General features: G+C 32.9%; 1 protein-coding gene across 1 annotated transcript in view; it reads right to left on the bottom strand.

The window, feature by feature from the left end:
• Positions 1-13744, bottom strand: part of COL24A1 (collagen, type XXIV, alpha 1) — a 342918-nt gene that overhangs the window by 174146 nt on the left and 155028 nt on the right. Inside the window, exons 20-23 of the mRNA XM_012661028.1 lie at positions 9932-9985; positions 8110-8154; positions 3849-3902; positions 315-359 (exon numbers count right to left, since the gene is read on the bottom strand). Coding sequence (XP_012516482.1) covers positions 315-359; positions 3849-3902; positions 8110-8154; positions 9932-9985 — 198 coding nt within the window. The remainder of the gene's footprint in view (positions 1-314; positions 360-3848; positions 3903-8109; positions 8155-9931; positions 9986-13744) is intronic.

Below are 13744 nucleotides of genomic sequence, written 5' to 3'. Positions count from 1 at the left end.
AATAATGTTAAGGTCGAATTTAGATTGAAGTAATCAGAACTAAAATTGAAAACCAAATATTAGAAAAAAGAATGTTCCTAAGATCATAAATATAATTTATATGGATGAAAACATCATTGTGTACTTTCCTTCATTTCTCTTTTGTATAATAGGTTTTATTTATTAGTAGAAATATTACAAGTGAGTTTAAATTTGTAGTAGATAAGAATTATTCTGGTTCTGAGTCATATGATTATGGCTAATAGATCAAGGTTAAGATGATTCCTAAAAATGCTTACAGATGACTGAAAAAAAAGAGCATAAAATAAGCTTACTGTTTCACCAATCTTTCCAATATTTCCTTGATCTCCTACTTCTCCCTGTCAATAAAGAACATAAAATTGCAAAAATGATTATTTTTCAAATAAGGTTATTTATGGCAGATCTTCTGTTTTCCTTTCTAATGTAATTATCTAATTATAGGCTAGAAAAAGGCAAAGGAAACCTAAGTTATTCAAAACTGTTATAGTATTTCTATAGAATGTGGTCTTTCCTCTATTTTCATTCAAATAGTAATAACCTATATTCTTAAATTATATTCTCCTATTTGTGACTTTTAATCACTTTTAAAACACTTTTATAGATAAGTTTTTTAAAAATAAAATATTTATTGAGGTGTACTCTGTAAAATGCAGAGTGGTAGGCACTGTGAAAGATATTAAGAAGAATAAAAAAAAAATAAACCTTGCACACAGAGATGCTCTATTTGCTCAGGTAGAACAGAAAACATGCCACAGATTGAGTATTAAAGGAGCTCTATGAGCAGCCACCCTGTCAGCTGGGGTAGCTAGAGCTGGCAACACTGGAGAAGCAACACATATTCATAGCCCCGGAACCACAATGTTGCAGTCCATAAAGCTCTGAAAATCCAAAGTTTTTTACAACTGATTTGGTGGCACACTTGACCTAACCTGAATTTATTTGGCAGCAACACTTAATTTGATCTGAGTTCATGTATAGCCTTGATTTATCACAATTAATCTGAACATCCTTACATTTCACCACAGAAATATTAATGTACCTGAGTATGATCTGCTGTTCCACAGCCTGCTGGCAATGCTAAGTAAAATTCAGTCTATGCACCATATTACTTTTCAAACAATCCAAACATTATTAATTTCAAATAATGCATTATGAAACTGTATCGGAGCTGGGCTCTGAGGAAAAGGTGATACTTACGCTGGTGATGAGACAGGGCCATTTTTAGTGGTGGGGGATGGCATGAGCAAAGGTATAGATTAATGAAAGGTAAAAGACTAAGTTTAGAGTACCACATGAACTGATCCTAACAGGAATGTACATTTGTTTAGAGAAACAGGGGATTAAACCATCAATTACTATCTATAAATTAGTAATCATATTGCAGTGTGGAGTAGTAAGATTTTAAGACACTGAACAATACTATAGCCACTAATGATATGTGGCTACCATTTAAAATGGGCTAGTCTGAATTTAAAGGTGATGTAAGTATAAAATACACATCAAATTTCAAAGACTTTGTACAAAAGAAGAATATAAAATACCTCATTAATAATTTTAGTATTGATTACATGTTAGATATTTTGATATCTTGGGTTAAATAAAATATTATTAAATTAATTTTACCTGTTTCTTTTTACTTCTTTTTTGTTTGTTTGTTTTTTACTTTTACTTTTTAATGTGGCTCACATCTGTGGTTCACATTTATATTTTGATAGTACTGATTTTAAGCACTGAAACCAAATACTCACCATGAGTAATAAACTTTCAAAATCTGTACAAATTTTCATCTCAATTTTGGTATTCAGATAAATAGTAAAGAGTAATCCATCATAATCCATTGTAATACCTACTTTTTGATAGCTCATTAGACAGCTTTCATAGAACATTTATGGCAGGATAATATACAGTTCATTTATTTTCTAGTATTTTTCCTTCCTTACCCATAGTTGTCCCTCTCAAATTCCAAGAAGGAAGATGAACCCTTTGTGCTACTTAGTCTCAGGGGAGGTTTGTGTTAATAGTCAGAAAGCAAAGTTGTTTGCAGATTATTTGCCTTCTTGCTTTAATTTTCAGAGAGCCTGAAGGTAAGAGGTGACTTGTCTCTGAGGACAATGACAGAGAAAACATTTCCCCAGGACTAGGAAGAGAACAGAGATCCTAGGGTTCTGTGAAAGGTGGTGATCCTTAACCAACTCCCCCAAAGAGTGCCAGGTCTGATCCTTACGATACACTGAAACACAAATATCAGTGGCAGTTAGGGAGGAATGAACATTAGAGAACCTCCTCCATTTACTGAGTAACACAGAAGCCACCTAGATTCTAGTGTGATTATAGACAGAAGGCAGGATATAAATAATGACTTGAGATTCAGTTTCTTGCCAGTTTTACTGGATGGTAGCTCACAGTTGGATTGCCTAGAGCTATCTGGCAATATAGGGATTAATCCCAGTAAAGCACAATTGATTAAGCTGTTTATAAAACTCTTCTATTTTTTTTTTTGTTTTTCAGACAGAGTCTTATTCTGTTGCCCAGGCTAGAGTGCCATGGCATCGGCCTCGCTCACAGCAACCTCAAACTCCTGGGCTCAAGCGATCCTCCTGCCTCAGCCTCCTGAGTAGCTGGGACTACAGGCATGTGCCACCATGCCTGGATAATTTTTTCTATATATTTTTAGTTATTCAGCTAATTTCTTTAGATTTTTAGTAGAGACGGGGTCTCACTCTTGCTCAGGCTGGTCTCGAACTCCTGACCTTGAGTGATCCTCCTGCCTCGGCCTCCCAGAGTGCTGGGATTATAGGCGTGAGCCACCACGCCCAGCCAACTCTTCTATTTTTGAAGAGTTTTTGCATATAATTTGAGAAAGAATCAGGTATACAAATTACTCGAGGATAATTTCAGCCATGGACATGCTGATATATTAAAAAATACTTTATTTAGCTCATATTTCTTTATTTATCTTGAAGGGTATTTAGCTTTTCCTTAGATTCCAGCATCATAAAAATAATGTTTAATATAAAGAACTACAGCTTTAGGAAAATTAGCAATAGTGCTGTGACTTTTTTCAATTCTTAGTTAAATTTTAAATTTGCAAAAATCATCAATTCTTATAAGCTAGTTTCTTTCAGGCCTTAATGCTGTCTATATATTTTAAACCACAGCATTACTTTATATTTATTGGTGTTATAAAAAATCAGCCAAACCTTGGAAATAAAGCAAAAAGTGGGTGATACATCTTTTCAGTGTCATGAAGTGATAAAATCTACCCAGTGATTACTTAAGGAACACACTCAGCTAGACTCAATGTTTACTTGTGATTAAAAGCCCCAGACTTAGTAAAATTATATTAACTTGTAGATTTATGCCTGATAGAATAGATAACTATTGAAATTATAGTTTATTGCCCTGTGTCTAACCTACAAATCTTATCCTAACATTTTTTTATTCAATTCAATATGCAAATATTTAGTTATAGACACAGTCATAGATATACAGGTTGAGCATCCCAAATCTGAAAATCTAGAAGCTGAAACTTTTTGAATGCTAACATGACACTCAAAAGCAATGCTCATTGGAGCATTTTAGATTTCAGATATTCAAATTTGAGATCCTCAATTGGTAAGTATTATTATAAATAATGCAAATATTCTCAAATCCAAAAAATCTGAAATCGGAAACACTTCTGGGTCCATGCATTTCACATAGGAACACTTAATCTGTATATAGGTAGATATAGATATAAATATATAGATTCTCAATTATATGAAAGTCACAATTTTATCTTTTTAATGACTATATTTTAAAACTGATAATAAAGTCAGTTGCTTTACCTTTAAGCCTTCTGGTCCTGGTTCACCTGCATATCCCTTTTGACCTGGTTTTCCCTAGAAGAGAAGAGAATAAAAGAAAAAAAGAGGTATGTTTAGTCATTCTCATTTTTGAAAGTTTCCTAAGGTTTATGAAATTTAGGCTATTCTTATAAAATGAATAAGAAATTATTTGATAGATGTATTTTATCGTACTCATTAGCCATTCATTCTACAACTATTTGACTGTCTACTATGTGCCATGCAGAGTTCTAGGTGCTGAGTATCAAGGAGTACACTAAATATACCTGCCCTCAAAGAGCTTGTATTTTAGTGGGGATAACAAGACTTTTAAAAATAAGTAAAATATATAGCATGTTAGGTAGTGCTACTAGGAAGGACAACAAATTAAACAGGTAAGAGAGACATAAACTGCTTTGAGAGTTTTGTTGAATGTTTTCATAAGATTTCCAGGGAATAAGACCTCACTGAAAAGGTGGCATCTGAGTAAATACTTAAAGAAAGGGACAAGTTATGTGGCTATCTAAAGGAAAAGTATTCCAGGTAGAGGGAAAGAGCAGGTGCAAAGCCACGACTCCTGGCATGCACGTGGTGTGTTGGAGGGACTATGAGCTGGAGAAGAATTAAAAGAAGAGAAGATCAGCAAGGAGATGGAGATGAGGTCAAAGTAAGGAAAGGGGGCTGGGAAGTCAGGTCACCTAGAGCCTTGGGAGTTACAGTAAGGGCTTTGGCTTTCACTCTGAGACAAGAAGCCTTACACAAGCTTTGACAAGAAAACTGATAAGCTCTATGTTTTAACAGGATCACTCTGATGCAAGTACAGAAGCAGGGAGTCCAAATAACAGTCTATTGCAATAATCCAAGTGATATATTATGGTGGTATAGATCAGGGTGGCAGCAGAGGAGCCTCCAAAAAGTGGTAAGATTCTGGACATAGTTTGAAGGTAAAGCCTCCAGGAACAGCTGGTAGGTTATGTGTGGGATGCAGGAGAAATAGAAGAGTCAAGAATGAACTCAAGACTTTTAATCTGAGTAATTGAACAGATAAAATCAGGAAGGCTAAAAAGAACAGGTTTAGAGAGTAAGTTAGAAGCTGAGTTTTGGACATTTTAGTTTCATATGCTTGTTAGGCATCTAAGTGGAGAGATATTGTGGTAGTTACACAAATCCAGAGTTTAGCAGGTAGAAGGTTCTGATTTGAAGTTATAATTTTTGAAATCATCAGCATTTTGGTGGTATTTAAAGCTATAAAACCAGAAGAGCTCATCTAGGTAGTGAGGGTAGACAGAAATGAAAAGAAGGTCACAGATCAAGCCTTGGGGTACTTCAACATGTAGAATTTGAAGAAATGAGGAAAATAGGAAATTTGATGATAGAGAGTTAGGAGGAAAATCATGCAAGTGAAGAAATTGTTTCCAGGGAGAGCGATATTGTCAAATTCTGAGGGCATGAGTGCTGAATAATATGAGGATTATGAGGATTGAGAAATGACCACTTGATTCAGCTACACTCATAACCTTTGTAAGATCATTTGTGTTGGAGTGGTGGGGACAAAAGTGGTTTAAGCACATAGAAGAGAAAAATGGGAAAGAGCATGTATAGAAAACACTTTTGAGGAGTTTTATTGAAAAGTAAAGGAGCAAAATAAGGTAATACCTGGAGGGGAAAGTCAGGTCAATGCAAGTTTTGTTTTTGTTTTTAAGATGGAAGAAATAATAACATGTTTATATGCTGATAGGATGATTCAAAAGAGAGAAAAAAATTAACATACAGGACAGAGAAGGGAGAACTTCTGGATCAATGTTCTTGAGTACCCAAGAGAACAAGGTAGGTAGTGAACAAGTGGGAGTTTAGACCTTAGCTAAAAAGATGGCCTATTTATCCACAATAACAGGAGAGAAGGCAGAGTAGTAAACGGGCATAGAAGGAGGGGGGTAGATGCAATGAAAGAAAATTGTGAAAGTTCTCTTTTGATTACTTTAATCTTCTCAGGGAAGTAGGAAACAAGGTAAAGGTTTAGAAAGAGAATGAGAGAGAAGTCAATGGAGTTTGAAGAGAGAAACAGTATGAAATAATTTAGAAAAGTAAAAGATTAAATTGGTATGAAGAGAGAATTCAGAATGTAATCAAAGCGATAATTATAATGTCTTAAACAGGATGAGGAGGGATATGGAGTCTAGAGGGAGATAAGGAAGAATGGAAAAGCAACAGGATTAATGGATTGAAATTCTTATTGGGGCTGTTAGATTGGACTTCAAGAGAAAATATATCAGAAAGAAAGAAGATGGTGGTTGGGGAGTGGATAAGATCACTAGAGGAGAGAAAGTCAATATCCTGGATATTGGCTGTATTAACCTATAGTATATAGTTTCTAATATCAGTCAACTGCTATCTTATTATAAAATATTTGACTAGGGAGATCCCTATGCCTCAACCAATATGGGTGACAAACTCAAATCCATGAGGAAAAAAGAGGTGGGGAAAGACTGCTACATAGAACACTAAATAATAGTATCTACCAGGCATTCTATATTTGGATTTTACTATTGTTGTCTGTTAAATATTCTTATACTTTCCCCTCTTAAAATACAGTGAAACAAAACAATCCTCAGGATCTCATTCTGTTTTATTTTTTTTTTTAATTTTTTTTTTATTTCAGCATATTATGGGGGTACAGATGTTTAGGTTACGTGTGTTGCCCTTGGTTCCCCCCCGCCAAGTCCGTGTCTCATTCTGTTTTGACCACATACAAAAGCTTTAGCAACTTAAAATTGTATTTAGGACTTCTAGCCAAAAAGTTCTTCTAATTTTTGCTTCTGCCTTGCTGAAATTATCTAATGATTTTCTACCAAGCACAAAACAGAGCAAAGAATTGAAAATCATCCTATTTTTATTAAATATCAATTTTTCTCTAATTAATTTGGTGAGATAGGACAAGAAATCTCGTTAGGAGTCCAAATGATTGGATCTGTCTATGATATTTACAAAATAATTTCAGTAATCCATTTTTATTTACACTGGTTGAAAAGAGCCTTTGCTAGAATATTCATTTCATGTTTAATAGCATAAAATTCAGGTACTACAGTATATTAAGAAATAGTTATACATCATATCTACATTACGGAAAGAATCTCATTGGAATCTGGCATCAGCATATTTATAATTTCTTTGAAATCAAGTAATTCAGAGCATTACTAATGGAGTTATAACCTATTCCTATTTAAATTCTATCATATTAGATTGATTTTGAGAATGTTATACTTGAACATGTAATATTGAAACCTTATTTTTACATCTAAAAAATGGGGGCAATATCTTTTACAGTTGTTTCAGGATTAGAGATGATTTATATGACATACTTATAGCAATTGCAGGCCCGAAATGATTTTCAACCAACCGTAGAAAGAATAATAATAAATAAATAATAAATATAAAAACTGAGTAGACAAGAAGTAAGTATGGTTCCCCTATTTTCCAAGGGAAATCAATTGATTTTAAATAAAATCAATTTCACTAGGCTCAAATAATATTTTTTTCTGTTATATAACTCTCCTTGAAAAAAATAAATTAAAAATTCTTTTTCTTTCAATGGGATAGTCACAATATATGTACTAGTGGGGTAAAGATGCAAAAGAAATAATTATTGTCGCTTTAAATGTGAAAATGTTTTAAGAACCAGCACTTTAGGTATTATGTTCTCAAGAAAAGAGAATGAGATATATTTCATGTGAATCTAATGCTTCTTAAAGTAAATGTAACACATATACCTTAATATTTCATGATAATGTAAACTTTGATCATGATACCAAAAATGCTTTAAGAATTCATTTCAGAACCTGAAAACAAATAATTCATATATAACCACATGGTATTACTTGATGAAATTGGAGAAAATTCATATTATTAGTTTTCCATAATTTTACTAACACACTTAGAAAACAAAAATTCCCAGAATATTAATAAAATGGCTAAAGTATTTAGCTTCCTATTACATTTTGAGAAATTTATAAATAATTTGCACAAATTACTAGGACCAAAAGACCACTGAAAAAAACTAGCAAATAATATGATAAGCATAATATCATTCAAAATAATCCTGAAAATTCCAGTTATTGGCCTATTTTATCTTAGGAGGTTTTATAGCTATGGTTTGCTTTAATTTTTATCTTTTGCTGTAATTTAAAATTATGTGCTATTAAAAATATTTACAGAACAACTGATTTCAAAAGAAGCATGTGTGAAAAATTATTTATATCAGACTTACTCTTGGCCCCAGTTCTCCAAAGGGTCCAGTTGTTCCTTCTTCTCCCTTAAAAAAAATGAGAACATATCATGGCCTAAAACAAGTTTTAAAAATGTAAACCCTTATTTTCTCTATTTATTCTGAAGTGTGAAGTTCATTCTGAGACGTGATGAAAACAATGCTGCGATTTTCTCATATTTTAGAACTGTATCACCCCATCACACTTTTTTGTATGACAACCCCACGTCTACCCTAAGAGAGGCATGTATTAATACTATTGGGTTATTCGTTTAATTTTTATTTTTAACTATTATGGGAACATAATAATTCTATATAATTATGTGGTACACGTGATTTTTCATACAGGTATACATTTGTATATGATCAAATCAGGTTAATTGAGGTATCTATCACCTCAAGAATTTATCATTTCTTTGTGTTGGGAATATTCCAATTCTACTTCTTTGATTTTTAAAATATATGACAAATTATTGTTAACTATATTCACTCCGTTGTGCCCACCAAATACTAGATCTTATTTACCTTATCCATTCTATCCCACTGTATTTGTGCACCCTAACCACCTCCACTTATCCCCCCGACCATGCTACCCTTCCCAGCCTCTGGTAACAATCAATCTGCTCTCTATCTCCATGATTTCAATTTTTAAAACTTTTGGCTCCCACATGTGAGTGATAACATGTTAAATTTGTCCTATGCCTGGCTTATTTCACTTAACATGATGTCTTTTAGTTCCATCCGTGTTGTTGCAAATGATAAGATTTCATTCTTTTTTATGATTGAATAATATTCTATTGTATATATGTATGGCATTGATAGATGATACAAGGTATATATAGAATATTGTGAGTGGAGAAGAGTGAAAGTGATTAGGGTATCACAAACCGGGAGGATGAATCACTGAGACCATTAGTTATGGATAATCTTTAATTTCTTGGGTTTAGTATCTCTCTGACACAGTGAGGAACTGGACTAAGTTCCTAACAAAAGAAAATAAATACATATTGGTAAATTAAAAATTTACTTATATAGAATATGTTTGCTGTAGGTACATTTTGATACTTCTTTCATTCAATAACTATGTTTTTGAGTCTCAGTTCTCTCTTAAGCTCTAGAAATACAAAGATATATCAGATCCCATCTAATGGGAGCTAATGTCTAGAGCTTACTTTTGACTAATGTATAGGTCCAATATTCTTAGGGTCAAATCAGCTATAATGTCATAAAATATAAAAATCTGGTATATTCTTGTTGGGATCAAAAACTATATGGTGAGACACAAAAATGAACTTTTATCCATTATTTTCTAAGAGAATAAAAAAGTAATAAATGTTTTCACTTCATTTAAAGACATATTTACTAAATATCCTGATTTACCTTTACATAAATAGTTGATGTTACCACATCTGAATAATATATATAGACCTTGCTAGAATCATATAGTGTATCTTATTCATTTGATAAACATGTTCCTTAATTCATAATTATATTAAAATATAATTTATTGGCTCATAAATATAAAATAGTCACAAATAGTAAATATAAGTTCTAGTACATATGAGTGAGACTCTGGGTGCATATTCTTCAGACATTCTATTGGAAATCACTGACATAAATCACTTAATGAATTCAGAACACTGTAAAATGATTCCAAATATCCTATAACTGCCAATATAAAATGGTAACTCAAAATTCTCGATAGCAAAAATTGTCCACACTAATACAATGGTTGCTTTAAGCCAAAATTAAAGTCCCATAATAAATAAAAAGGAAAAATTTGAATTAAACACCTAGCTGACCTATCCATTCGTTTCCTCCATACCTGAGTTCCTTTGAGACCAGGAGGTCCAGGAGGCCCTCTATTTCCAAGGAGTCCCTGTAAAAGCAATATAAGAATACATAATACAAATTCTAGATCAATTGACATTTTGATCAATCAGAATTAATCTGGAAAAGGGCAATACTAATTGGTATTACTCATTTCCTATTAAAAAATTATCAAAATAGGGGTAGGAAGATAGATGAGTGGAAAACCACAGGGCATTCAAAACATTGGGAAACAGGATAAACTCATTTGTAAACATTATATTAATGTTCAAATAATCTGCTTGGTATGTTATTCTTCAACCTCCAAACAACTTTTCAGAAAAAGCATTTCTAAATTTAAAGTAATGGGTCCAATTGTTAAGTTGGTAATAGTATAATAAATATATAATAGCGTGTCCACAAAGTCTGAAAACAGATGAAGGGGATAAATAGTGTTTTAATATCTGTGAAGAGACCGGCAGAGTCTGGAACTCATTACTTGCTAGTTTTGAATAATTCATTAGTTCTTCGTTACTCATTAGTTGAAGAACAGAATGTTATTTTCAAGACAAGATGGTAAAAAGAGAAGGGCAATTTGCAGAAGAAAATGACAGTATGAATTGGGCCAGGAATTTCAAGTCTATAAAAAATATTTTGTTAAACAAAATACAAGTTGTTAAAAATTAATTGCTCTTTGGATGAAAACCTGTTCAAAGTAACTAAAAAACGTCCTAACTCAGGAAACACCCTACAACATGTATTTAACATGGCAACATTGTATCCAAGTGGGGTTAATATTCAAAATACATAAGGAACTCCTATAATTCAATAGAAAAAAAAAAACAAATAAGCCAATCAAAAAAATTGGAAAAGGATTTCTAGGTATTTATCCAAAGAAATTGAAAACAAGATCTCAAAGAGATATTTGTACTCCTATGTTCATTGCAGCTTTATTCACAATAGCCAAGAGGTGTAAACAACCTAAACGTCCACTGACACACAAATGAATAAAGAAAATGTATATTATTGAGCCCTAAAAAAGAAAATCTTGTCATATGCTATAAGATGAGTGAACCCTGAGGACATTATGCTAAGTGAAATAAGCTAGTCACAGAACAAAAAATGCATGATTCCACTTATTGAGGTATCTAAAGCAGTGAAACTTACGGAAGCAGGAAATGGAATGGTGGTTGCTAGGGGCTGGGGGGAAGGGGCAATGAGGAGTTGCTGTTCTATGGGTATAGAATCTCAGGCATACACGATGGAAAAGTTCTAGAGATCTGTTGTATAACAATGTGCATACATTTTAAGTGTTACAATACTGTACAGTAAAAAATTTAAGACGGTAGATTTCAAGTTATGCACTTTTTACCACATTAAAAAAAAAATCTCCCATGGGCTTGGTTAGTATTCAAACTCTTCCACTTTATACTTAAGATCTGTCCCACTCTGCTTCCTGCCTTTTTTTTTCAGTCAGGTAGGTTTACTTTTGCCCACCATCCCGGTGTTCATTTTGTACCTGTTGCATGGAATGTCTCATCCCTTGGCTCCACTTGGCCAAATCCAACCTGGCCAATTTAAATCCCAATTTCTCTATTGAGTCTCCCAGAAAAACGGCCACACAGATTATTCTCTCCTCTGAACTCCTTACTACTCACTTATATGCATTTTAACTTTTTACATGTGCTCAAGTTTCAGAGGATTACAAGTTCCTAGCAGACAGAAGATCAAGTTTTAATTTTGATTTCAAGTCACAGTACACTGCCCATTGTATAAACTCAATAAATATTTCTCAGCTAACTAAATGCTGCCTGGAGAATAAAATGGTTTATATTAATATAAGAAACCTGTGTATAAAATCTTGATACAACACATAGAATGTAACTCTTCAGGACTGGGTTGAGGTGATCTTAGAGAACTGTTTAGAGTTATGCATCTTCCTCTTACCAAGTTACCTCACCTCTATACAGACAAATATATGACATATTGTAATAATTCAGTGCAGGAACTATTTCCACATATTATGCAACATAATCTCACATAGTAAGCTTTCTCTAAAACTTTATCAGGGCTGTTACAAAAGAGACAATAAAAGCATGTTTTAACATTCCTAATTCCATAGCCATAGTAGAAACATAAGCCTTTATAGCAACAAATAAATTATTCCTCTGTTTACTGGAGAACAGAGAATATTTATTGGATATTCTTACTTTCTGCAGTAAGCAGCAAAGGATGTGGTTTTGCTAATGTTATGAGATTCCTGAAAGCAGACTGCCAAATTGGGTAGCTCTCAAGAAGACTTACTGAAGTGTTTTGTATCTTCATACAAATATACATGCACATACAACTCCATAATCAATATAACCATAATTAACACAAGTTTCCAATCCTACTTTGAGGGTTTTAGTGAATTGGCAGAAAATGAACAGAAAATAAAAGGCTTTTTTAAAGCTGTGCCAAATTGCTCTGGAAAGGACCCAATGTGTCTGCAAATAGGGTAACCATGTATTTCCAAGACAGTGCACATGATTTTCTTGATGACCATGTTGCACAGCCTCAACAGAGCTTTAGTAATTTACATTATCCCTTCTTTACAAACAAGACATGTATATAAAAATAAAGGAAGTTTTAAGATGCTTCTGTGATACAGTATACACAGCTGAAGAAACATATCATGTTAACAAGGTCAGTATGTTGGGCTCGGTTTTCCCCCTCTGTTTCTAGAAACAATTTCAAGGCAAAGGAGAAAGATTGATAAAATATTCTTTTAAAATTCAGTGATGTGTATGAAATCAATTACTCTTACATTGTTTGTTGGTACTTATGACTCTACAAACTCATGCTTATTGAATAAATTTAGATAAAGTAAATCACAAAGTAATTATTATCCATTGGAAATTCAACTATTGGTGTTCATTAAAATGTCTAGTTCTCCAATCTTTTGCCCACTTTTAACATTCTAACTTTAAGACTAAAAGAAGTAGTGAGAAGGAAGTCCTAAAGATCTAATAGTTTTAAAGAGGTCACTTGGCTTTCTTCATTTCTGATATTTTTCTTGATAAAATTGCAAGATAAACAAAATCTCCAAGCTGAAAAGAATTTTGAAAGCTATCTGGTTCTTCACCTCATGATATGCACACTTAAAAACATTAAGCTCAATTATCACTTTCACTTGAAGTATGTATTTCTCAAGACAATCTGTTGCTCAATTATGTAGGTCTCTCATTGTACTTCACCAAATCTGTTATATAGAACTCCTTATGCTTTGTGATGATTTTCTAAATTTTTGTCTCTCACTAAATTGTAACCTGATCTGGGAGAGGAACCGTAGTTTAGAAATCTTTATAATCCCACGTTTAGTACTTGGCCTAACACAAAGAATAAACTCAATAAAGGTTGAATAAATGAATTATTGAATGAATGGATAAATAAATATGTTTATATCTGTATCAAGTTCAAACTCCTAAGTATGAGCTAGAATAGGAGAAATCCTCAACTCCACTCTCTATACTACCTGTCTGTCTCTCTCTCTCAATTTCCCTTTATGCTACTATCTCTACTTTTCACCTTGGTTTACTACAGCCTATCAATTATTTCTACCTAGATGTCAAACTGTCACCTTAAACTAAATATATCCAGAATCAAATTTCTTGTCTTTCCATCTTCCAAACCTGCTCCTCTTCCTGAGTTCCCTATTTGAATTCAGGGACATTGGTAACCCAAGCCAGTCTATTTTATCTTTGACTTCTCTTTCTTCTACCACCTTTATTAATCAGTTACCAAATTGTATTGTTTCTATTTCCAAAATAGTTTTTTTTTTTTTTTTTTT

The sequence above is a fragment of the Propithecus coquereli genome, unplaced genomic scaffold (assembly GCF_000956105.1).
Source record: "Propithecus coquereli isolate 6110/MARCELLA unplaced genomic scaffold, Pcoq_1.0 Scaffold7, whole genome shotgun sequence".
Classification (NCBI taxonomy): domain Eukaryota; kingdom Metazoa; phylum Chordata; class Mammalia; order Primates; family Indriidae; genus Propithecus; species Propithecus coquereli.
Note: the sequence above shows the minus strand (reverse complement) of the source record. Positions and strands in the feature narration are given on the sequence as shown.